General features: G+C 41.1%; 2 protein-coding genes across 4 annotated transcripts in view; one reads left to right on the top strand and one right to left on the bottom strand.

The window, feature by feature from the left end:
* Positions 1-605: 605 nt before the first annotated feature.
* Positions 606-3,819, top strand: ghsra (growth hormone secretagogue receptor a). Its single transcript, XM_051396401.1, has 2 exons — positions 606-2,491; positions 2,676-3,819. The coding sequence occupies exons 1-2, from the start codon at positions 1,651-1,653 to the stop codon at positions 2,987-2,989; spliced, it is 1,155 nt and encodes a 384-aa protein (XP_051252361.1). The 5' UTR covers positions 606-1,650; the 3' UTR covers positions 2,990-3,819.
* Positions 3,820-8,435: 4,616 nt separating this feature from the next.
* fndc3ba (fibronectin type III domain containing 3Ba) overlaps positions 8,436-22,368 on the bottom strand; it is a 96,653-nt gene continuing 82,720 nt past the window's right edge. For all 3 annotated transcript variants that reach the window (XM_051396372.1, XM_051396373.1, XM_051396374.1), the window contains 3 exons: positions 16,273-16,439; positions 15,106-15,233; positions 8,436-13,189 (listed from right to left, as the gene is read on the bottom strand). In XM_051396372.1, coding sequence (XP_051252332.1) covers positions 12,878-13,189; positions 15,106-15,233; positions 16,273-16,439 — 607 coding nt within the window. In that variant the 3' untranslated portion in view covers positions 8,436-12,877. The remainder of the gene's footprint in view (positions 13,190-15,105; positions 15,234-16,272; positions 16,440-22,368) is intronic.

Here is a 22,368-nt window from a genome sequence, read left to right as displayed (position 1 = left end):
TATGAGTCTAGACCTGCATTAAATAAAACTCTACAGCAGCTAGGATTTGACACATGTTGGTACTTTGCAAACACTCTTTGAAACAGGAACTGTGTACACTCCACAAGTGTCACATCATGGCCCCTGTTCTCATTCTGCAGAGGGCAAATTGAAGCCTTATATTAAATCTGGGCTTCAGATTGACTCTAATGCAATTTGATTCATGCTGATAATTTCGTGGGGGCAAAAGCCAGAAAGGATCTTTAAACTGATGACAAAATTTTCCCTGTGGGAAAATATATATATATATTTTTACTAACCTTCACCATGCTTGCAGGATTGGCTGCAAAGCACTTCTGGAGAAGATGGTTATTTTGAATCTAGCTCATGAACAAAAGTACTCCCATTTGGAAGGATTTCACTCTACTTTATCCCTACATGCTCTCTGAAAGACCTGGAGGTACACAAACTGGTGAGCATTTAGAGCCATCACTGCTCTAAAAGCAGCTGTAGGTGGCGTTGCAGCACTGGACTTACCGTAGACCCCCACACCACCCTCCCAGCAGTACCACTTCATCTGTATATGATGTTTTGCGCACTGGGAGTAAGGATCCACATAATGGATATGCACCATAACTAGAGGAGCAGACTTGGAAATCCCGGGTGAATTTATTTGCAATCCCTCAACTACTTTATTCTTCTTAAATCATTTGAACTTCTATTTGCATGATTATGTTGACAACGCGTCGTTCCTTCGTGGTGCTTGTGACTTTTATAAAACTGTCTTCGTTCCGTCACATAGTGTTTGTCTGCACTGTGGTTGTTGTTTATCCGTTTGTGTTTGGCTGAGTCTGAGCTCCGGTACCCTTGACAGGACAGATGTTTACCGCTGCTGCCGCATCATTACGACCCTGCCTCTGACTCACCATCACATGCTGCCCGCTGCAACTTATCCCCTGTTTTGTTTTTATCTGACGTGCAAAAGCAGGGAGTCGCTGCCGGTGATGGGAACTCGTTGGGACTCTTTGGCGCATGAAGGATTCTCATGTTTCATTTCCCCCCAAAGCACTCAGCTGCTGGTGTCTCTGAGACAGAAAGGATGCAGGAGATAACTTGTCTCAAAGTTAGATTTTTCTTTAAGCATTTTTAGATATGTCTGTGCTGTCTTTTTCTCTGCTGCAGCTGCTTTGATTGGAATACACCTCTCCATGAATTTCAGCTGTCGATGTGTAACTTACAAATATCCAGCATGTAATCTTGTTTTATAACTAGCCTACTCTTCTTTTGAACAAGTACTCAACAATCACTGTTGGACCACTTTAGAGTGCGTGTTGCAGATAAACTGGATAATTTGGAATGATCTAAAATAGGCTCATGTTTGAGTTAGACTCTGGAGAGGACTATCTGTACCCTGGAGGATCTCAGACGTTCTTTGTCCGTTCAGAATTGTGACTTCAGCTTCAGCTTCAGTGGTTACACAAGGTATTTTGCAAGGCGCGCAAGGGATATTGATTTTACGCACGGCTGCCAACCTTTGCCATTACCTCCGCAACTCAAACATTGATGATGGGAGAAAAGGGCAGCGCCAAAAGGCTTGAGGAGTCCCAGACCCGGGGTGCCTTTAGCAGTCAGGGCCAGGCACGGCCCCGTGAATAACCGCGCGGCGACAGCATGCCCTCTTGGCCCAACCTCTCGGAGTGCCTCTCCCATAACTGTAGCTGGGAAGAGATCCATAACGCCACAAGGAACGCTGACCCTGGCCTGCCTCCCCTCAATTACTATTCAATCCCTCTCCTCACGGCCATCACCATCGCCTGCACGCTGCTGTTTCTGGTCGGGGTGGCCGGGAATGTCATGACAATTTTGGTGGTCAGTAAGTACCGGGACATGCGCACCACCACTAACCTGTATCTGTGTAGCATGGCCGTGTCCGACCTACTCATCTTCCTCTGTATGCCACTGGACCTCTATCGTATGTGGAGGTACAGGCCCTGGAGGTTTGGGGACGCGCTCTGCAAGCTCTTTCAGTTCGTGTCAGAGTCATGCACCTACTCCACCATCCTGAGCATCACCGCGCTGTCAGTGGAGCGCTATCTGGCGATCTGTTTCCCGCTGCGTGCCAAGGCCCTCGTTACCAAAAGGCGGGTGCGTGCCCTCATTCTTTTCCTCTGGACAGTGTCTCTATTGAGCGCCGGGCCAGTGTTTGTCATGGTGGGAGTGGAGCGTGACAGCATGTGGCCGACAAATCTCAGTTCGGGAATGAATGAGACTGGTTTCTACCTGGAGGCCGGGGACACTCGGGAGTGTAAGATGACCCACTACGCGGTGGAGTCAGGCCTGATGGGGGCCATGGTGTGGTTGAGCTCTGTTTTCTTCTTCATGCCGGTGTTCTGTCTCACAGTGCTCTACAGCCTCATAGGCCGTCGTCTGTGGCAGAGACACAGAGAGACAAACATAAACTCTCGTGTGGCCCACCGGGACAAAAGCAACAGACAGACCATCAAGATGCTTGGTAAGTTTGGAGAGCGCGCAAATTACGCACACTCACAACTTGGTCCGCATTTGTATCTATTTAGTAGAATAGCTTGTTTACAACTTTATATCCACTTACTTCTCTACCTCTTTCCCCTCTGCCCTCCCCTTTTATTCCTCATCTCCATCCTTCACCTCACCTGCTCATCTTCCTCTCCATCCAGTTGTGGTGGTGCTGGCCTTTGTCCTGTGCTGGCTGCCGTTCCATGTGGGTCGCTACCTGCAGTTCCGCTCCCTGGACGCTCCGTCCCCGCTGCTGTCTGTGTTGTCCGAGTACTGCAGCTTGGTGTCCGTGGTTCTCTTCTACCTGAGCGCCGCCATCAACCCAATACTCTATAACACCATGTCCTGGAAGTACCGGGGCGCAGCGGCGCGCCTCTTCGGCCTGACTGACAGCCAGCCACAGCGAGGCCGCACAGCCAGCACCATGAAGGGAGATGGCTCAAACGGCTGGACGGAATCCACAGTCAGCTTCTAAACGTGTAACCATCAACATTTCTGGACAGAATTTGAAAAACGATTAGTCATAAGTTGATAATGCTGACCTAAAAGCCATTATTTCTGTCAGGACGGTGAATAACTGTTCTGTACACGTGAGCCCGGCACTTGCCTTTATTTGGCTGGGACTGAAAGAAACAGAGAATGAGAAAAGAGCGAGCCACAAAAAGCTGCAAGCCTCTATTCGCTTTTTCTCCATGCATCAATAGAACTTCGATTTCTCAGTTTCATTTTCTTGTTGGATTATGTCAGCAAGTGCAATCCACTATTCATACAACACACCCAGCAGCATTTAAAAAGCGCGTCTGGTGGAGTGCAAAACACACACCAGTGTGAAGTGCTTGTATTGATCCAAATGTGAACAACACACACAGCAGACACGTATAAATATCTTAGACATCTACAATTGCCTTATATTGTATTCATATTCTGGATGACAAAGAAAGCACTGTAGAATTTGTGGCACTTTCTCTGTACTCCTTCAGAGAGGAGCAGAGGTGCAGTGTGTGTGTGTGTGTGTGTGTGTGTGTGTGTGTGTGATGAGAGAGAGAGAGAGAGAGAGAGAGAGAGAGAGAGAGAGAGAGAGAGAGAGAGAGTGAGTATTTGCATGTGTGTTTTGTGTGTCATGGTTTTGGATGAAATTGATGTAATTTGTTGGAGAGAGTGTGATGATGTAAACGTATGTTACTGTTATTATTTTATTTGATGTGCTGAATGCCCTGTATCTTGGAAATCCAAGTCCATGCTGTGCTGATGCTGCCAATGTGGTTGGTGTACAGTCCCTGAAATGGAGATAAAAAATATAACTGTGTAGCCATGTACTGCTTCCACATCACGATTGGAGTTCAGTGCACAGGAGCCACAAAGCAAGTGGATTTTTAGGGACTGTGAGACAAAATACATAAAACAAGATATGAAGTCATTATACTTAAATGATCAACATTCAAATTTCAGGCTCCTACTGCTTAAAATAAATCATTGAAAAGAAGGAGAGTTTGAGAAGGTTTCACTAAATGTTTAAGGTTCACTTTTAGACAGTAAATTGCTGTGATTTTATCAGTTTGGCGCATTAGACAAAGAAAGCTGATTGGTGTTAGTTCAAACATCGACATATCAATGGCAATAAACACCTCAGCTTTCTGAGTCTTGTGAACTGCGCACCATTGAAACATTGTTAATTTCAGCCATCTCAGGTGCATTATTGTCTGTTACCGTCACACAACATACAGCACAGGGCATTTTCCATTTCATACAGAATGTGCTAATCTGTGGATCCAATCATACAACACATGTAGCAGATCTGCCATTTGTCTGATTTGACAAGATTCATTATGATACTTGAAGTAATATTCAACTTTGGGAAGTAATGAAGACAGCTGGCTAAGTAACTTCTCCCTTTTCACTATTCACTCCTTCATAAAAGTACAAGAGCAGTAAATGTGGAGTATAAGCTCCCCTTTTGATTCATGTTCATCTTTGGCACAAATTGTTCTCCACCCCCTAAAGTGTTCAGTGTGAATAAGCAGTGGGTAACTTTTTCAATGGTTAAATCAAACACGCACAATATTAGTTATATTATGTATGTCTTGTCTTCTGTTTTGATTTTGTAGAAGATTATACTTCAAATGAAGGACATGGTAAAACTGCATGGGTTCCCAGTCAAAACTATTTTCACAGGTTACTCTGCAGTGCATGATGTTGTGTGAACTGAACTAGAAACATTCTAATGTGCCAAAGGTGTCAACCTCGACACAACGTTACAACACTATTCAATAAAAAAATAAAATAAAATGACCTTTCCTTTATATATGTCTACGATAATGCAAAAGATGGAAAAATAAAAGTGATTTCATTTTGTAAACTGTACAATGCACTCTTTCCGACAAAGAGGATCAGTGAACTGTCTATAAGTGACGATGTTATATGCTTGCTTTAACTTGTATATAGATGCTTTGTAATGCTTTACACTCAATGCTGTACACTCAGATGGTTTCAGCAGCCCAAATCACCGCAGCAGCCTCCACTAATCTGCACTGGACTTCAAAACATGGCCTCCTCTTGGCTCTGAAGAATGTATCTCTGTTAATGAATATTTCTGACTGTACATACTGATGTCATGGCATAATATTTATTAATCTACAGAATGTATACAAATCTAAAGTGTAAAAAAAATGATTCATATTTTCTTTTTTTTTGAAGATGTCTGTGAATAACTCCTACTGGGTAATGTATCCGTTGATAATAAAGTCTTGTAAAATAAAAAGAAAAAAAGAAGAAAAAAGAAAGAAAGAAACAACTCAATTTTTTTTTCTTTTTGATACAAGCTGGCACACACTTGACTGTTAGGATGCTTTTTGATACCAACAGCTATGAGATACTAATTGCAAACAAAGACATTTGTGAAACTAACAAACTAACGCTGCCTTCCACCATCATCAATGAAGTCTACACTGCTCAGAGTGGACTGAGATATGTAGGAACTGCAATCTTTTCCATATGTGACCTTGCAATACTCCATTATGTAATGTTTCAGTGGGGTGTAACACCTTTTAGGAGATCACAATCTTATCACAGCAGTGTGTTCTCTGTCATCTCAGCTGGCATTGTATTTTTATGGCCACATGGTCCAGTATGACTGCTTCAAAGACAGCAGGCTCTGCCCTTATATACCACACAGGGTTCAAAACACCCCTCAGTCACCTGTGAGGTAACATAAGGTACCTGATCAAAGCACAATGTCTGCAAAACCCTCTTCAGTACAAAATGTTCAGCAGAGGAATTGTAAAAATCTGTGGCAAAAATAAAAAGGTATGTATGGGTGTGCACTCGCTCGGCAGAGAACATTGAAAGATTATAAAATCCGAAGTGATTTAATTAAATGAACGCTGGGCTGTTATCTCATATAAGAAATGGTTAGTGGGTGGATGACAGGTAAGCAGAAGAAGAGGTGTAAAATAGGGTTGAGGAAGAGAGGTCCCTATTAAAAAAATTGTGAAATTAAAATAGACAATAAAACAAAAGGTGAGAGAAGAGAGGTTTACTCAATGAGTCAGACATCATGATAGTTTATTTAGATGTGGGCTGTGCAGTCAAGAGTGAATAAATTACCTTTAGACAAGAGGAAGAGGGAGGAATTGAAGAACAGTTCTATCTCCAGCTATTATTAGTGTATGCCTGTACATGCAGTAATCTCTTTATTTGGTATACCAGCTGGCACCAGTTAAGACTAGTTGTCGCAAACTTGTATTGAAAGCTAGCTGGTGTGAAAACAGGCATGCATGTACACCTTCCATATGCTTGTGTACCCTAACAGGAGCTGAAATGTACTTGGTGCATGGATTTAGCCAACGTCTTGGTCCACACAGACTTGATATCAACACTTATTGGAGTTTCTGCAGTGGTGCAGAATGCCAGATGTGCTCTGCTGGGTCGGGACTGCGTGTAGACAGTCCTGATCCTCATCATCTGACAGCGACACAACATCCTACAGGAAGCATCCGTTTAAACCAGACAAGAGTCAACAGACATGCTAGCGGCTCTGTGAGGCTGTACTTTATAGGAAAAGCAGTGTTTTGAGATCAATGCTAACATGCTCACAGTGATGATGTTTAGTAGATATAACATTTACTATGTTATTATTTTAGCATGCTAACGTTTGTTAATTTGCCCTAAACACAATGTACAAATAAGGTGGATGTGAGTGACATTAGTTTCATTGGCATGACAATGGCACTCGCCGAAAATCTCAGGGATCACCTAAGTTACGTTTCATCCTGAAGGGCACGTGTATATCTTTACCAAATTTCATGGAAATCCATTTCACTTAAAAGCACAAATGTGAACCTCTTGATGGCACTTAAAGTCAGGGGATCACCAAAGTCATTAGGCTTCACCCTCTGGGGACCTTGATTGTCTATACTGAATTTCATGGCAATCCAACCTATAGTTGCAGAGGAATTCCCTTACTGACCAACTGACCGACTTCACCAATTGCATCTCTAGGGCCATGGTTAAAAAAGAACACAGCAAAGTCAATGATCATAAAGGAATAGTTATGTATGCTCTGATGATTCTCCACGGGGAAAATGTAGATTGCCTCACCAGCAAACCAGCAGCCTAGACTGCTGACACTTGAAGCACATCCACAGTCACTGCTTTTGCTGTATCACAAACAACCAGATCAAGTATGTGTTCTTCCGTTCAGTTATTCAAGTTGGACAGTTCTATTGCCTCATCTTCTTGTTCTTCGCAGACAGGACAGGAAAACAGTCTGCTTTTATTTGGCTGGAGCCCATCTGGTGAACAGTTTGACAGGTTTTGTACTCTTCAGTCTCCCTCACATCATACAGTTATTAGCTTGAAGACTTGTGTCCCGACTGTATACACAGCCACAACAGTAGAATACATTTCTTCTTCTTTGGACTTTGTTGCTAAGACAGCAGCAGATTAGATTTCTTTTTTTACACTGTTGTTATTTCTTGGTGAACTTGAGATAATGTCGTTGGTGAAAAGCACAAGGAGCTGGCTGCTTCAAAAAATCCCGGAACTAGTGCATCTGACACCACAGATCATACCATAGTCAGTTACTTAAATTTAGTTTCTTGCCCAGTAATTCACACATTAATAAATCCACTTAAATGCAGTATGGATAAAGCCCTAAGAAAGCATTAATTGTCTGGAAGAATGAGTAGTGAGTGGCCACTGCTTACGGTGCAATTCTCAAAAACAGAGCTTTGTTAGATCACTTTTATTTAAAGGAGATAAGTGTCAGCTAGTGAAAGGGTGTTGTTTTCCTTTACACCACTCTAAATAAACCCTTTGTACATGAACCACAAAATGATCACACAAAAGGTTGAAAGACTAATATTCCCCTGGTGTCCTTGGGTGACCGCAGGGTGATGGGAATCGAGCGTGCGGAGCGGCAGTCTCCCTCTGGCTGCCCTCAGGGACAGCAGGGAATAATGGCGTGTGTGATATACTATCGAGACCACTGGAGAGTAAATCTAGCACTGACACACCTTCCCACAGACGCACATTCACACTGACAACCAGGGGTAAACTGAGTGACACACACACACACCCTTGAGACCCTGTGTGACAAAAGACAAAACTGACCATAATTACAAAAACTGTAAAGGTTGATATTTAGAATGTTGGTTGTAAGTGAAATACAACTGTTTTGAAACATAATTCATGATCATCTTAACCCTCACGTTATATCAATATATAACATCATATAATATCATATAACAGTACGGTGTACCTGATGAGAGTAGAATCATCATTCTCTTATTAAATCTTAAAGGTAAAAATCCATACTGCTTACAGTACAGTAAACTCCGGGAAACTTTATGTAGAGTAGTGTCAGTGTATGTAGTGTTTATGAATAATGACACACACAATAAAACATACAGATGGAATCAAAGTCAGAAAAAAAATCAAAACATTTATTGGGCATAAATATATTATATATACGCTACCGATACAGTTACGTCTTACATACATAGGGTAGTATTTGCAAAAATCTATACATTAAAATTGATATGGCAGTTTCTTTTATATAATGCATATGAAATTGTCTAACATTTACAATACAAGAAGAAATGCATGAATTTCTTTTCTTTTTCTCAATTCGTAGACCATGACAACATTGGAATGTTTGTTTTTAAATCGTGAGGTAAAAATATGTTTCTTTTTTGTCTAAAAAATAGTTAAATACCTGTGAGTCTCTGTATGTTTGTCAAATCGCCAAATTCTCAGTCAAAATCTCTACTTACTGTAAAACATACAAAACATAACAAAAAAAAAAAAAAAATGAAAAGAAGAAAATAAACTGATCAGAAGGCACAGACGTGGGGTTGCTGGGCAAACAAATTGTCTCTCATTCTTGACATGCCCGCCAAATGTGCAGGACCTGCAGGATGGGTGAGTGGGTGGGAAGGGCGGGGTGTCTATAAAATCACCAGCATTTTGAAAATAACAAAACAAAAACAACAAAGCACATAAAGGGAGTACCCTGCCCACAAATGCACAGCCTTTAAGTTAACACTGTGTTAACCTCGGACTGTACAACACTAACATGACTGGCCTGAGCTCGGCCAAACACAAGGTGAACCTCTGCTCTCTTACTGGGGGCATTAAGGCTTGAAAAAAGGGCAATCAGGGGGCTGTGGGTGGGCAATATAACATCAGGGGTTTAAGGACAGCACACCCGACACATCACCTGTTGACTACAATGCAACAGGCTAGGTAGACGCCATGAGCACGTCTGAGAGAGGCACCGTGCTCCCAATGAACTGTACTTCTTTTGTTGCTGTAGTTTGCATTCTGCAGGGAGCAAGGTGCCATTTGAGAAGCACAGCACCATGCTCCAGTAATGCCAATGTCACAGTGACGCCAACGACAGAATAATGCCAATGAATGTAACAGACGACGTTGGCAGTAGTGTTTGGAAAAGAGCGAAGGACCTCGTGTCTCCTCTCACTCATATTAACCTCATCAAGACTAATGCTCGGCATAAAAAAAGTGCTTCAACTCTGTTAGTCATAATGTATTACCATCTCATTCTATAGCTCTATAGATATCTCTGTATATCATCTCTTAGCAAAATACTGGATACAAAATACTCACTACTGCTATACCAGCACTAACCTGAACAAGGAATCGTCAATATTATTATTGTCATCATCTGCCTGAAATCATCGTATGATTGTTTTTGCCTTTTTTTTTTAACCTTTCTGTGTGAGATCAGGTTGTGTTACTCTCCTCCAAAAGGGGCTACACATTTCAAAATGGCACATTTTGCTTTACAAAACAAAATAATAAAAAGATAATATGAAAAGAAGCATAATCACAGATCAAGTTAATGTTTTTTTTTCCTTTTGAGAGAATAATAATAACAATAATAATAATCGTAATGCTGTGTCGTTACAGAACATCATCACATAACCTTTTAGACGACTGCAAACGCAACATCTAGTGGACACGAGAAGCCTGCACTTTGGCAATAAAACAGTAAAAAGATATCAGAAGCTTCATTATAACACTAATCAGGAAAAAAAAAAAAGCCAAAGGCAGCAACGTTTATCCCAATACAGATGACTTGACCCTAAGGCCTGGCTTTGCTACATGTCTCTCTAAGCATAACAAGAACTGCTCGGCTGTGCATGGCCGATTCAGGAGATGAAAACAAAAAAAGAAACACATAGGCATTTGGTTACATGTTTGAAACGGCAATGATAACTGCAATGCATGGACTGATGAGCTACAGGTTCCCAACAGCTGTAAGAGAAATACTTAAAGGGTTACTGAGATAAGGAATGCTGGCCTTAATCATACAATCTAACATACATCCATTAAAAAAAAAAAAAAAAAAAAAAAAAAAAAAAAAACATGCTACAAGGGAAAAAATTAGTATATAACTACACTTGTCTCTTAATCTTTAAACAATAAATAAATGAAGATTGCACTGTAATTGGCATGTAAAGTACTGTATGCAAATATATAGTATAAATAAAACCTAGAAAAGAACTCTACCTTAACTTTCCCATCAACTTTGGCAAAGGTATTTTGAGCTAGTAAACCACTTTGCTTACTGACATACAGGAGCAAGGCACAGCATAGACAGAGGACAAGATACAGCATCAAAAAAATGAAAGAAAATGATAAAAGAGGGGGAGGAAGACAGAGAGAAACAGAGGAAGAGAGGCTATTATAATGACGGTGATGACAGCGATGGGGATGACATTAGATCTCCCCTCTGTAAGGCCTTATCCCTGAGGTACGTTACAGGCTGCCAATCAGAGCTGAGCAGCAGGGCTAAACTATTGCCCCACCCCTCTTGTTTAACCCCCTTTCCCACCCAGTCCTTCTTCCCCCTGCACCCCACCTGACAAAAGTAGACGTGTCACACATTAATTATGCAGGTCAGGGTGACTTCTTTGGATCATCAGGGTATGTATTGGGCTGTACCTTGGCTTTGTTTTCCGGGTTGGGATAAAGGGGGTTCCAGGAGTCAGGCGTGAGGTCGGGGGCGGAGGGGGTGTTACATGTTATGTGTCAGAATGCCCTGTTCTGTTGAGTTGTGTTCTGTCAAAGGCTTGTTTGGTTAGCGAACATTAGTTCAAGTCCCCAGAGAACATGTTCGTCTGCTCTGATTACATGTCAATAAAGCACCTTTTAATAGAGAGAGAGAGAGAGAGAGAGAGAGAGAGAGAGAGAGAGAGAGAGAGAGAGAAGAAGGGAGAGAGAGTAGTGCATGGGCAGAAAGATGGGATGGATCGAAAGCGAGAGAGGAGCAGCCAGAGCAAAAGGTAATTACAGAAAATTATGGCGATGAGAGGAGAAAAGAGGAGAAGAGTCTTCAAACGTATCGATTCACAGACTGGGTGGAAGGAGAAACTACAGCTTCAGCACTGCTCTGGCTGGTGGCTTGCTAAATGTCAGGGGGTGGGGTTAAAGCTCAAGCTAACTCCTAATGGCTTTCCTGGTTAACACACACAGCTCTGAGAAGGGCGGCTAGCTGGCAGGCTGTTAGCACCTCTGGGTCTGTGACGCTACGGGCATATCGCTACTAAAGCTACACATAAACAGGCTGGAGCAATGGTACGTGAGATGGTAGAATATAGAAGGACTGACTGAGGGCCAATCAAATGCTCAGCCCAGCCCTTTCCTGGTAAGCTGCAGCCAATCACAATCCCAGTCTGGTTTCCTAAACGCTAAAGCCAGTTTATGCCCAACATTCGAATACCAACAAGGGTTCATATTCTGGTCCAAGACCAGTGTTTAAGGGCTCCTTCAACCGTTCACACGAACTGATCTCAGAGCTGCTGTTTGTGAGCACCTAGAGTCGACTCCTCCCCTTTCACACTGTAGTTCAGACCTTACATTGCCATCACTTATATTACATCACTTCTATAGCATCATATATATTTGTTATTATATATATATATATATATATATATATATATATATATATATATATATATATATATTGTGTGTATATATATATATATATATATTAGATTACTGGTTTTCCGTTCTTTCTGAGATATAATAAAATCACAGGATAGCAGCATCTTACACCACACATGAATTGCATCACTTTGGTAGCTGAATGAGTGAATGATTGAATATTAAAAGCTGAGCAGATATGTGATTGGAGGAAATGTGTTTCTCACTGTCATTGCATGAGTGTAATTGTACATGTGTGCATGTATGTGAACGTAAATGTGCACTGTGTCTTTATCAGTTTGTGTGTGAGAGCAGGTGCAGATTGCATGAATTGACCGACAGCCTGTAGAGCGGTAACAAATTGAATAATAAGGTATGAACGGCTAAAGCTTTAAAGGCCTACATTGGAATATGGCTGAAATTAATAAAGACTGCAGCAAAAAAAAAAAAAAAAATGGAAATTACACATAGGAAAAAAAAAAAAGGCCATGACTGTCAAGAAATATACACGTTCTCTAATCGAATATGTTTAAAAAAGATACAAAATAAAAACATGCAAGTCAGTCTGAGGAGCAACTGCTTTGCTCACAGCTATTTTAAGGCTTGATTATCAGTTTTCTTTCCCAACGGAGGTACAGCTAAGACAAGGCTTCCCTCGACAGAAATCCTTAACAAATGAGACAGACAATGATACAAAGACAGCAGACACATAGAGAGAAATGAGACCAAACTGAGTGAAGGCAGAAGACAACAGGAACAAAGTGAACACAGCCAGACTTGATACTTTGACAAAAAAAAAAAAAAAAAACATACATAGCCTTAGAAGTATATCTCAAGTGTTTGTTTTGATTTCATTCAGTTCTTTCATAGACTCTGTGATTTTGCTTTCTCTTTCTATCCTATAGTTAAAATTCCCTCACTTCATGAAGAAGTACTGTAGCAAGCAGGCGATGAGGATGGAGAAGCCTGCGAACACGCACACGATGAGCGCAGCGAAGCGCTCGTCGCTTGAGATCAGGCCTGCCCCTTTGCCCGTTTCCACAGCGCACATCTCTCCCGATGATGCCATCTCCTGGCGACGCAGCGTGAAAAAGGAGGAGGGGCTCATTGGTCCGCACAGTTCCTGGCACGTATCCTGGCAACGGCGACAGGCGCCCACGCGGAAACGATAGTCCGTGTTGCCCTGGAGTCCAGAGATTTGGAACATGCCCTCCTCTCCCTTAAAAACCTGTGAGTGGAGAGAAAGATGGAAAGAACTAAGTTTAACAACCAGTTTGTAAAAACGTATACAGTTTGTTTTTTCTCATTAGTGTAAAATGTAAATGTAAGTAAGAGACTTATTGACTGAACCACAATGCCAGTTGATTTTACTGAAGGTGTGTTCGTGAGTGACATGGTGTTTTGTTGGAATTGACAACCTGCATGCTTACTGCGGTCACAGCGGCATATGAGTGCTTGTTTTCATAGCGTGTGTATCGAGAAGCTCTCAGCAGGTGCCCATTTAAAAAGGGAACCGGTCAAATTATGAGAATACACAAGCAGGGCATCATGATCATACCATAGTGAGAAGACCAGTTAGTTATTGTCATCATAACTGCTCAGTTGAAATTTATCTGCTGCTACTTATAGTTATAAAGTAATCTGAATCTTTTGACAGGTCATTGTCTTGCTCTTTTTGTAACTGAAGAAGAACAAGAGCAACTATTATTGTTGTGGTTTAGGGATAAAGCTGACAGGTAGGAACATGTATACTTGTTTTCTTTCCCTTTGTGTGTTCGATGTGTTCCTCTTTGTGTAGACCTATTTTCCAGGTCTCCAGGATGGAGAGGTTTGTTTAGGGACACCTGGAAGTTGCTTGACTCCCGGATCCATATCCTTCATATTCGTTTATAATCTATCTATAATTTTGTCATCCTGATTGTACATACCGTCATTTTATTTTGTTGGTTCAATCTACTGCATGTCTCTCCGTCCTGGAAGAGGGATCGGTTGCTCTTCCTATGGCTTCTTCCATCTTTCCCCGTTAAAGGGTTTTTCTTATTAGAAGAGGGTGCTGTATGCTGTACAGATTGTGAATCTTCTTGAGCCAAATCAGTGATTTGTAATATGGGGCTATATACATAAAACTGAGTTGAGTCGCAGTTGATTAGGAACAGTGAAATGTTTTGTCTGTGTGAGAGCAGCTAACTCCTAAGTTTTCATTTCATTTTAAAGCAGCAGGTGGACCGTAAGTGTGCGTGTGTTTTACACAAAAGGTGTATTGATTTTTAGTTTTATCCTTCAGAATTTCCTGCTTTTCGTACTCATGAATGACGTTGGTAAATTAAACAATAGTGTATGTATGCAGTCACTCACTGTTTATCTCATTGCGAGAATAAGAAACACACACAATAAAAAGACAAAGCCACAGAGAGGGAAGCATACAAACATCAGACAAGCAGCATCACAGATTTGTATTGACAGCTGATGTGTGTACACATAATCAAATGAGCAAATACACATCAGACACCCCCACATGCACACATACACACACAGCTGCGGTTGTGTTCGCTGGTGAGTACCAGCAGTTCTTCCTTCCAACCATTCAGTAACTCAATAACAGAGAGTAAAACAGGCTTGAAGACAAATGTCTTTTTGTCTGCAGTCTACTCGTCTGCTCATCGCTCCAACTGCCAGCCCCCCAATCCCATACTTCCAAGCGCTGCCAAAATCTTTTTTTTACTTGTTTCTATGTTGTGAGTCTCATTAAAATCTTTCAATACAATTCAATAAGTTTTGCTGGAACTGCAAATTACCTTCAGTTTCAGAATGCTGTATTTCTCAGTGCCAGGAAGACATAGTGAGTGTAAGAGTGTCTGTGTCTGTGTGTGAGTGAGTGTCATCCTTCTATGTGCAAATTCATGTCTACGTGTGTAGGCAGTTGAGTTCTCAGTAATACCTTCCCCATCAATTCAAACTAAATTTTTCTGTTCCTCAGGGAGATTAGAAAATATCCTCCCAGTAGTCGTACACACTTGCACAAAAATAAGAGTAAATCAAATAATTGAAGAGGGACTTCGGATTACAGAGACACCGGAGCTCTCAATACTATCCTCATATGACCTTGTGTGTGTGTGTGTGTGAGTGTGTCTGTGTGAGACCAACCTGTTTGTATTCTGACTCACGTCCCACCAGCACCTGGAGCACGTAGCTCACCGGATCTCCTCTCATTGGTGGGATAGTCTCCCATGTGATCTCACACATGTTTCCCTCCAGCTGTTGCACTCTGGGAGCTGTTGATATAATTGGTAACAAAACATGATTTCAATCACACGACAGGATTTCATACTTACATAAAAGTAATACAATATAAAACCAATATTTGGAGCATTTACTATTGCAATAATGCATGTGGAAGGCCAGATGAAAGCTATTTCTAATCACCTATTTATTAGTAAATGCTAACATCCATCTCCCTCCTAGAATCTAATGCTCCATATCAGCAGTAATGGTTGTGGTCATGTTAATGGCTGTTTAGACTAAGTGTGTAGGTACTGCATGTCATACTGGATGTAAGCCACAACAAAGAGAATGGATCACTCATGTGGAATCATTTTCTTCAGTCTTGATAATTGTTTTGCAAAGCAATATCCTTTGGGGATGACGCCATTTTAGACCGGAAATAATAACCCAACAATGATGATTTAATTCTGACTGCATTAATTGCTGTGCAAAATACATAATACATTTTACTCAACTGTAACCAGGGACCTTATTCATTTATCTGTACTTCTCTTTATCGTTCTGATTGAAAACTGATTTGCAGAGGAACTTTTCGGACACACATGCACAGCTTATGGTTTTACAGAAGCCTTTTGGACCCTTGAGGCGGTTTATGGATATGTCAATGCTGTGCTGCACATTCACAGCCTCACAGTCATACCCGTAATACTTTCCAGTTATATATCCTGAGAGGATACTCTTTACTGTGATTATTGTAGCTATAATAAGCTACTGCCTCTCAGTTTACAGCAAAGACCACATACTGGAGGCAATAATCAAGCAAGGCACCAGTAAACATGACATCTCTAACAGCCAAACAGAAACAAATCTATTGCCTTTTTTGGCCTGTATGTGTATCAACTCTTTTGGGCCATTCAGTGTAACTCCTAAGCTGCTGGAGCCAGCTGAATCAGCTCTTCAAAAGATAAAACTTAGCTTAGGTATAACATAACTGGAGGTCAAGCTTGTTCTTATGTTATACATCATCCCCCCACTTTTCACCTTGCAACAAAATGCAAACAAACACACACTTTGCCTGGGGCAGTTTACCTTTGAGGGCAGGGGGTACAGACTTGGTGGTGCAGAAGGTGTGTGTGTCAGAGAAAGGACCCTCCCCAGCATCACTGATGGCCTGTATTCTGAAGCTGTAGCTGCTGGACTCGGTCAATCGCTGGACCTTGTATGTGTGGCTGGGACCACGGTAAATCGTCACAAACCTGTACAGAGAACATAATGAAGAGGAGGGGAGAGACAATGAATCACAAATCTAGAGAGAAATCAGTAAATGAGAATGAGGGGCGACGGAGAGGCCACGAAGAAAAAGTGAGTCAAAGATAAAGGAGAAGGTGAAGAGTGGGGTGAAGGCGAGAGAAAGGAGTGATAGTGCTATGAATAGATTACTGGGAAGGCAGAGATGTGGTGATAGACAAGCTCAGTTAAAAACCTTGGTTAACAAGAGCAGTGAGGGATGAGGCATCGATGGGATTGGACTTGGATTGCACTATCCACTAAACCAGTTTTGGGGACTGATGCAGACCATGTTCAGGACTGGATTGATGCAGTTTCCCTTGACTTTCAATGACTTCTCACAGAAGGCATTACCAGTTAACTGTGCCTATTAAAAGTTCTTATGGTGCATGATGTTACTGGCCTAACCATATAGAAATAAATCAGTTTCTATCCAAACAAACTCCTGTTACTTCAAATATTGGCCTAAATGGTTTATTTACCTCTAACTGGCTGGTAACTCATAGGTTTATGATATGGTGCCTTTAAGTGGGATTTCCTCGAAGAAATAAGTAGCTGAGACCTTGAAAAGAAACAGGGATGCTGGCGGGAACAGAGGAGAGTGCACCTTAAGAAAGATAGTGGTGATTTATGAACACACAGGACGAATACTGACAGGCCATAGTCACAAATCTGATGAAAACGAGCACCAAAAAACGTTTCTGGCTGGCTAGATGGACAGATTGATGGACTAGAGGAGAGATGATAAGTGAGCGAATGAGTGAGTCAGGGAGAAATGGGGATTTGAGCTGAGAAGGGCTTATTTATCTCCGCTATCAGCTTTTCAGCACATAGGGTAAAAGTCTGAGCGGGGAAAGGAAGTTATGGGAGAGAGAAAGACAAAGGTGACGGGGGCAAGTGAGAAGATAGGAGGCAGTGATAGAGGAAGAAAGTCAGAGGACGATATGAGGGAGAGGAGAAACAGAGCAGGAGGAAAAGAGAGGTGACTGGTAATTATAAGAGTGGAGACAGTGATTGAGGATCTGCTGCAAGAGGAAAGAGAAGAGAGAGTGAGAGAGAAAGAAGAGATGAGAGAGGTCACGGTTTAGCAGAAGGCTATAACTCCAGATGAGCTCTTTATGTAGCTGCACTACAGAGAAGTGATGTGTTTTTCCGGCTGATATATGATGTTGTTAATCCCTCGACTCACAGCCAGGCCTTACAGTTAATACACACACCCAGCGCTGGTAGAATTAGTTCACTGGACTCAATGTAAATGCGATGTGTGTTTGAGTCTCCCACATGGCCACAACCACATGGCTGGAGAATTTGTAATTTTTATGTATATGCAGTTAATACATCAACTTTTCCATTGTCATAAGCTTCCATCATCAAAGCAATTAACACTCAGCAGGGCAGACAACACACACACACACACACACACACACACACAGACACACACACAGACACACACACACACACACACACACACACACACACACACACACACACACACACACACACACACACACACACACACAATATTACCAGGCCAAAGTTAATGAGATGAAACTGCACCCTTGGTCCAGAGCCAAACAGTCGATCAATTAACCACAACAAGGAGCAGAGGAGGACAGAGAGGTTAGAAGCAGTCAAGCAAGGACGTGTTATTGTTGAGATTTGTTCTATTTTTTTTCTGCAGTTAATTCATTGGAATGCAGTATTGGATTTTTTAGAAGTTTATTTATTTCATTTTGTCTGTCAAGTTCGCCTTTTGAGCTGTACGATATAGACATCAGCAAGCACTGCTTTGATTGCACCTGCCGGTCAATTTTCAACACAATGCTGTTTCAAGGAGCCTAAAATCACCAATCACAGGCAGAAAAGCTAACATTTATTTTGGCAAAACTTTGTCAAACATCTCATCAAACAGCATTTTTCTTTTTCAAAAGCGAGTGGAAACTTGAAAACTTTCCATATGATCATGATTGTCAGACAGTTTAGCAAGAGAGTTAACTAATTACGCTATCCATTTGACAGAAATAGCATTATATCCACAATAAATTAGTGTAGTTGTCATCATCATAAAATGTACACAAGGAGATTTTTATAATTTTGTTATCCGTTATTATAGTAAACATGTTTTTAAGCAGTTAATGAATGATATGGATGTATCATGCATGGATACTTCTTGATAAGATTAGCATTAGAGACAGAGAAGAACAAACAACTTATTTTCAAAGTGGCTGCACTGCTTCCTGTGGTAAAACAAATGAGTGTACAAAAAGATGAAGGATAGAGAAATTAAGAACATGGAAGAATGAATAAACAATTGGGAGTGACCGGTGAGCAGACAATGTGAATGGAGAAATAAAGCAGCAACACTGGATAGATGAAAAGATGGAAGAATTTAATTGAAAAAAGGAGGACAAAAAAGGGGATGGAAGACGGATGAAAGGGTGGACAGACATAGCGATGGACATATTAATAGATAATTGTTATGAATGACAGCAACTGCACCCAAGCTTTGCCCCTGGTGCCTTTTCTTCCACCTGCATTCATCTTAAAAATCCATTGTGTCAGGAGCTTCAAACCTTCTTTGCACTACACTGCCTGTGTTGCCATGGCGCCCTTACACTCCCAATACCGCTAGCCAGAAGGTATTCTGGGTAATACGGACAGAGGAGAAAGTGAAATGAGAAAAAGCTTAAAGGGCAAAAGAAAAGAAAACAGTGTGAAAAATAAGAAGCTCTAAGCGAGAGAGGACAGAGCATGAGCAACAAGTCTGCAAACATGGAGATAAGAATGGAAAAAATAAGCTGTGGGAGAAAGCAGGACAGAGAAGGAGAAAGGAGGAAAGTAAACAAAGGGGACTCAATATTGTGAACTTGAGACAACAGCTTTTCTTTATCATCTTACACACCTGCAAAGATGTGGCGGGGTGGATGGGAGAAAAACAAAGAGGGCAAAAGATGGGAGGGAAGAAGTATTGGAAAGGGGGCACAATGAAATCAGATGAATAAATATGAATTAGATCGTCCAGAGACAGCGAGAGACAGGGGACAGCCAAAGTCAAAAACATAAATAGCCAGTAATGCCATTTGGTTAAAAAATGACACTGATGGAATTTATTGGCAAAATCCTGAAATTATATTTGCAGAAATTGCAGCTGGCTATTCAATATGTTTGTTTACAAAGCATTTGATATTTTCTCTTTTTTCAAAATGTCCTTCCAATTTCCCTCGATACATTATGATTAGAAATGAAGCAGCTGGTTGCCATGGCAATTTCATCAATGATAAAAATTCCTGCTAATTCATTCTAATGGTGTGTGATGAGAAAGCAAAAGGGGGAAGAAGAGGAGCGAAGGAGGAGGAGCCCTGTAAACAAGCTCAATCCATCCAATCATCTGGTGATAACAGCACACACACACACACACACACACACACACACACACACACACATTTCAACAAATGGTGATGCACCGCTAATGCAACCGCTAATACACCTAAATGTTCTGTCACAACCACCAGTAGCTGCAAGTAATGAATTCTAAGCAAAGGCAATTAGGCTTAAAAAGAGTCAGGAATTACACATCAACATTATGGAGCAATTCAGTCAATTATAGTTTTTTCCCTCATTGAGGAAATGATGGAGATATGAAGAGGAGAAAGTGAAATAATGCCTGTGTTGGGCTGGGTGGATATGATATTACTTTTATCTGTATTACTTATAACTCTGGAAATGGGTGCTAATGCTAAATGCTAAATGCAAAAAATCTCCTCTTCCCTTTCCCTCTTTCCCTGCCATTTAATAACAGGTAGCTTTTCAAAGCTATATTTAAACAAGAAAAAAACGGATATGTTACGTAACCATAAACTTAAGCTTTTATAACAGGCCTAAATAGCCATTACTCTCAACCTTGGACGCTATGAAACCTTAAATCTGGGAATAGTGATTATGAACTGAAACAAATTCAGTTGCGATTTATTCTCAAATATATAATCAAATATTCCCTTAATATAAATCCTGAACAAATTCCAACCCAAAGTAACAGGGACTGCAAAATTTCAATTTTCTTTTCATGAAAACTAATTTTACCTCCACTTCATTCATTTGAAGTCAATCATTTGCATATTATGGTGTAGATAAAATGGAGAAAAATCCAAAACCTCTGGGAGAAAAACAAATATTGTGCTATGTTTTATTTTGTGATGAGGGTACAGAAATGTCGAAAAACATCATCCCCGCTGAATGGACAACGCAGCCTTAATTCACTCCCACTTGGATCAACCACTCCTAAAAGTGTACTAATAGAGAGCAAAAAGGGACATGTGTGCACTCCAAAAATACTTAAACTCGAAACTAATGATCATGAAATAATGACTATGATATTAGTGACCAATTAGGCTATTTCTAGACCAAACAAAAAGCTACCACGATGGGGCACAAACAAACCCTGGCCCCCTCTCTCGTCTAAAATAGTTGACAAAAGCCTCTCAAATTTCTTTCAGTGTCAAACCTTTCATCCAAAACACAGAAAAACATTTTAAAGTGCAGAAAGAAATTAAACATAAGTGCATTATTAATGTGTTGCTAAGACCAACAGATTTGTGTTTTAAACTGTGTATGTGTAGGATTGGGCCTATCAAACATAACACAGGCTATAAAATGCATACAATCAAAGGAAAAAACGAGAAATCCATTAAGCAAATGTTTTTTCTTAAATTCTCAGCAAATGACATGCTTATGCAGCACTTCCTCACGTATGCGTGTTGAAACAAATGTCGGGATGATTCTCAAAATACCATCTGATTCAGACATATGCATATATACACTAGTGTATCCAAGCATGGTCATAAACACAAACACACACACAGTAGCATACTACCATGCTAATCACTGTGCCAATTGGAAAAGGGTAAATAAAACTCTCTAAACTGTGAAAGCTGTTCTAATTTGGCTATCAGGGAGTGTGTTTGTATGCATGTGTGTGTGTGTGTGTGTGTGTGTGTGTGTGTGTGTGTGTGTGTGTGTGTGTGACGGAGAGGTTAACAGATCACAGCCTGCCAGATAGAGCCCCATCTGTTGCCTGCTGCACTCTGGACCATTCCAGGGGTGCCAAGGTGCCAACTTGATGCCAGCCAAGCCTTAATTCAAACACTGATAACCGGCCAACCTGAATGGTAGAGGGCTGGACAGAGGGAGACGGGCTGTCAGACAAAAGGGGCTCTTTACTGCTTTTCAGTTTAGTCTACTTCCTACGTCTTTGTTCATCTCTCTTTGCTATTTCTGGTGGATGTACTAAGCGCTAACATTAACACAAATCAGTCTGCTAATTCTTTGACTCCCTGTTTCTCTGTCTGTCACTCCCGTCTGACCAGTCAGTTAAATGGAGGGTTGATTGTTGGAGGCTGTATCCCGGCTGGCTACTGATGCTTTCAACGTGACTACTCACTGGTACATCTGGTTACCGCACACACACACAGAAAAAAAGTGTATGAGTGTCTGTGGTTTGTGTGTAGTATTGACCTTCTTGGTGTATTGACTAAGCTGTGGGTTAAGGAGTCCGTGTGGACATGTGGTGCACAGGGTGGCCGAGAGGTTTAGAGAGCACATCCTCTGAGGGGAACATCAGTTTCAATCATACCAATATTGTCTTGTGTCTGCAGATGTGTGTATAGTGTTGATTAGTGCCTATCTTGACTAAAAAGTCCACAAACCCAAGAAAAAAAACATTTAGAACAATTAATAATAATAATAATAATTAATATTCATGTAAAAACAGTTATAATGCAGTTAATGGCTCTTTCACTTTTACGCTAATTAAAAAAGATCAGGGTTGACGGTTGCTACTTCTGTTAGAGTAAACAATGTAAGCTGGGGTTGGGCATTAATTAAATAAGGAATTAATTGGAA

This window comes from Dicentrarchus labrax, unplaced genomic scaffold, assembly GCF_905237075.1.
Source record: "Dicentrarchus labrax unplaced genomic scaffold, dlabrax2021, whole genome shotgun sequence".
NCBI lineage: Eukaryota > Metazoa > Chordata > Actinopteri > Moronidae > Dicentrarchus > Dicentrarchus labrax.
Note: the sequence above shows the minus strand (reverse complement) of the source record. Positions and strands in the feature narration are given on the sequence as shown.